The 2,863-nt window shown below is 40.7% G+C and overlaps 1 protein-coding gene across 1 annotated transcript; it reads left to right on the top strand.

The window, feature by feature from the left end:
• Positions 1-651: 651 nt before the first annotated feature.
• pmchl (pro-melanin-concentrating hormone, like) lies at positions 652-2,195 on the top strand. The gene is made up of 2 exons (XM_072453796.1): positions 652-867; positions 1,918-2,195. Exons 1-2 carry the CDS (start codon positions 697-699, stop codon positions 2,119-2,121), a joined length of 375 nt encoding a protein of 124 aa, XP_072309897.1. The 5' UTR covers positions 652-696; the 3' UTR covers positions 2,122-2,195.
• Positions 2,196-2,863: the final 668 nt, after the last annotated feature.

Raw genomic sequence — 2,863 nt, 5'->3', positions numbered from 1 at the left:
AAAAAAAATATGAATCACAATATATGGTCAAAACCTGTCAGCTGATCGAAAAATACACAATTCACTGTTTTTTTTAAGCAGAATATATATATTTTTTTTTTAAGATTTTGTTGCCCGTAGGCTTTATTGACAGGAAAGGACAGAGTCGGGAGACGAAAATCAAACTCACAACAAAAGATGAAGATAAGAATAGTTCTGATATATGAGCAGTTAATGCAGATTCGAGTGACGGCTGAGGTGGTGTTTGTCCTGTCACTTTCTGCACTTCTGAGCACTTCATCTCCACAGGACGGTCCAACGTCAGCCATGTAATCCCTCTTTGTTGTTTTAGAGAATACTCTTTTTGGATTGGATTTTCTGAAGACCTCCAACAGTTTCATTGACATTGCAGAGAGCATGATCTCCCACATTCAACAAAGCAACGCACTTCAACACAACAGACTTAATGATACACTTCTTTTGTGGAAATGAGAAATTGTTCCAGGTTGAGCATTCATTTTGTAAAGGCAGCGTAAAACCCACTTGAAAACAGCAGGATTGTTTTAAAAGTGATGTTTCCGGAAGCTGGAACATCCGGTTACGTCTTCTTCTCAGATGATATAAAAGAACAAGACATAAACCAGGAGTCAGAACAACCACAGAAGCAGCAGCTTTAGGACTTCAGTGAGAAGATCTCAGAAGAACATCGAAGTCGAAATGAAGGCGTGGTTGTCGTCCAGCGTCCTAGTGGCAGCGCTTGTCCTGGAGTGCTGTGCCCTGTCTGCCGCCGTGCCCATGAGCAAAGGCGAGGACGGGTCTCTGGAGCAGGACGCACTGGCCTCTCTGCTGAGCGACGACATGACTGACATCAACCCGAGCGACATTGAGGTGAGCGAAGAGCAGGGTTTCAGTGTTGTGGGGACGTATTACTCACATATGTACAAGTTTGTGTATTATGTATCATGAGTCTGTGATGTGTAGGGATGTCACGATTATTAGGTTAATCGGTAATTGTGATTATTCAGGTTAAAATGTAATCGGAAGAACCAAAAAAAATTATAATCCTCACAGTTTTAGAAGTAACATTTTGTGTTCAATAAACAGGCCAAAATGTAGAGAACTTTTTGTCACATTTAACTTTATTTTGTCATTCAGAAAGTTAACAATTCATAAACCCGGTCACAAACTTGAGGAACAGTAACATGTCAGACCACGGGAATGAAAGCAAATTTAAGATTTCACTGTTGTTTAGTCACAGTCTCAATAATTGTCAATAATTGTTAAATTGTGACTTTTTTTTCTCACAATAATCGAAACACTTACGATTTTGTATTGTGACATCCCTAGTGATGTGTGATTCAATGTATTTTACAATACGTTTGCTCTCAACCCTTATCCCCTCTCTTATCACACTTTCTAATTAACCAATCAGAGAAACGCATGGTCCATTTGGTTCAAGACCAAAGCAAACATGGAGGCTTACGGGTAAAAACGAAAAGAAAACAACACCACGGAGGACTGAAGAACAGCGTGGAATAAAAAAGCAAAGCCCTAAACTCTGTAAATCTGAGGTAAAAGAAGTTATAGATCCAGTCCTGGACGTTATTGAGGAGAGCGGCTGTGATTGGATCGTCTGATGCGTTCTAAGTTCTGGTTCCTTCTGCATTTGAACAGAAAGTAGGAGTTACTGTCTCACCTTTTTGTCTGTTATTATTTTCCTTGACAAAGATTTTATTGGTATGTTTTCAATTGTATAAACAAATAGATTATACAGAACACAAATAGAACAAAATACAAAACGACCAGAGAGTACAAATCAAAAGAAAGAGTCCTATACATCTCAATCCTGTGCCGTACACGGTCATGCCTTGTATCGATTATGCTAACATTGTTTTGATCATATTGTAACTCATATAAAGTGATCCCCGACATCCACAGGCGGGCTCTAAACCACGTCTCCCCAGAGTCATTGTCGTGGGCGACCCCAGTCTGTGGCAGGGGCTTCGGGCGATGCACAGTGGGGCGGGTCTGTTCAAGCGACGGGTGGAGGAGGAGCACCAGGACCTGAACATCCCCATTCTCAGAAGGGACACTATGAGGTGCATGGTGGGCCGAGTGTACAGGCCCTGCTGGGAGGTCTGACCGCCCCACACTTCCTGCTTCGACCTCAGCGTAAAAAAATCCCAAAGAGCTGCTGTAAATGAATGACATGGAGAGAACTGTGAATAAAAGTCTATATAAGTCAGTGATCGGTCTGTGGTGTGGTCTGTTAAGGTCTGGATATTAGGCTCTGTTGGTCTTTTGAAACCACCGGGGCTTTAAAACGGCGAAGAGAAGGTGATAATATCTGTAATACGTCAAAATCATCATACAGAAAATCCACCCAAAAATGTAAGGTTCAATAAATCAGATGTGAGCTCAAATTTTGCTCAAAATTATAAAAATGTAATCACAGATTAGCACATTTTCTAGGTTTATAATTTCACTTCCTGTTTATAATTGATGACATCACACTAGTAAATTACCCAGCAAACTCTGGGCAGAAACTCATCTAATGTCAATTTTTTTTTTAATTTGACAAATTATATGAGAGCAACTTTATTTTGTTGATTTAATGTTTAGAGAGTCAAAAAAGTTGCTTCTTTGTGTAAATTCTGCACAAATTGTGACTGGAGAGACGCTAAACACACACCGGCATATCAACCACACATGCGCAGCCAGGGAAACGTGCTGCTATCCTGGGAACGAGGCTGCAGGTGTGCAGTAGCAGGCAAGGAATGATTGACATGTGGGAGAACTACTCGGCTGTTCACACCACAAGGAAATGAGACTCAGATTGCGCGACAAAAAATCTCTATTATTCCTTTAAGTAAAACATGATATT

This window comes from Eucyclogobius newberryi, unplaced genomic scaffold (assembly GCF_026437365.1).
Source record: "Eucyclogobius newberryi isolate DKJ021-1_F unplaced genomic scaffold, fEucNew1.0.hap1 SCAF_2, whole genome shotgun sequence".
In the NCBI taxonomy this organism is placed as follows: domain Eukaryota; kingdom Metazoa; phylum Chordata; class Actinopteri; order Gobiiformes; family Gobiidae; genus Eucyclogobius; species Eucyclogobius newberryi.
This window is presented reverse-complemented; position numbering and strand designations above follow the sequence as displayed.

Excerpts from the sequence above, each read along its gene's own strand:
- pmchl (XM_072453796.1), top strand. The coding sequence starts at position 697 with ATGAAGGCGTGGTTGTCGTCCAGCGTCCTAGTGGCAGCGCTTGTCCTG. Across the intron at positions 868-1,917 it reads TCAACCCGAGCGACATTGAG|GCGGGCTCTAAACCACGTCT; the intron begins GTGAGCGAAGAG and ends CGACATCCACAG.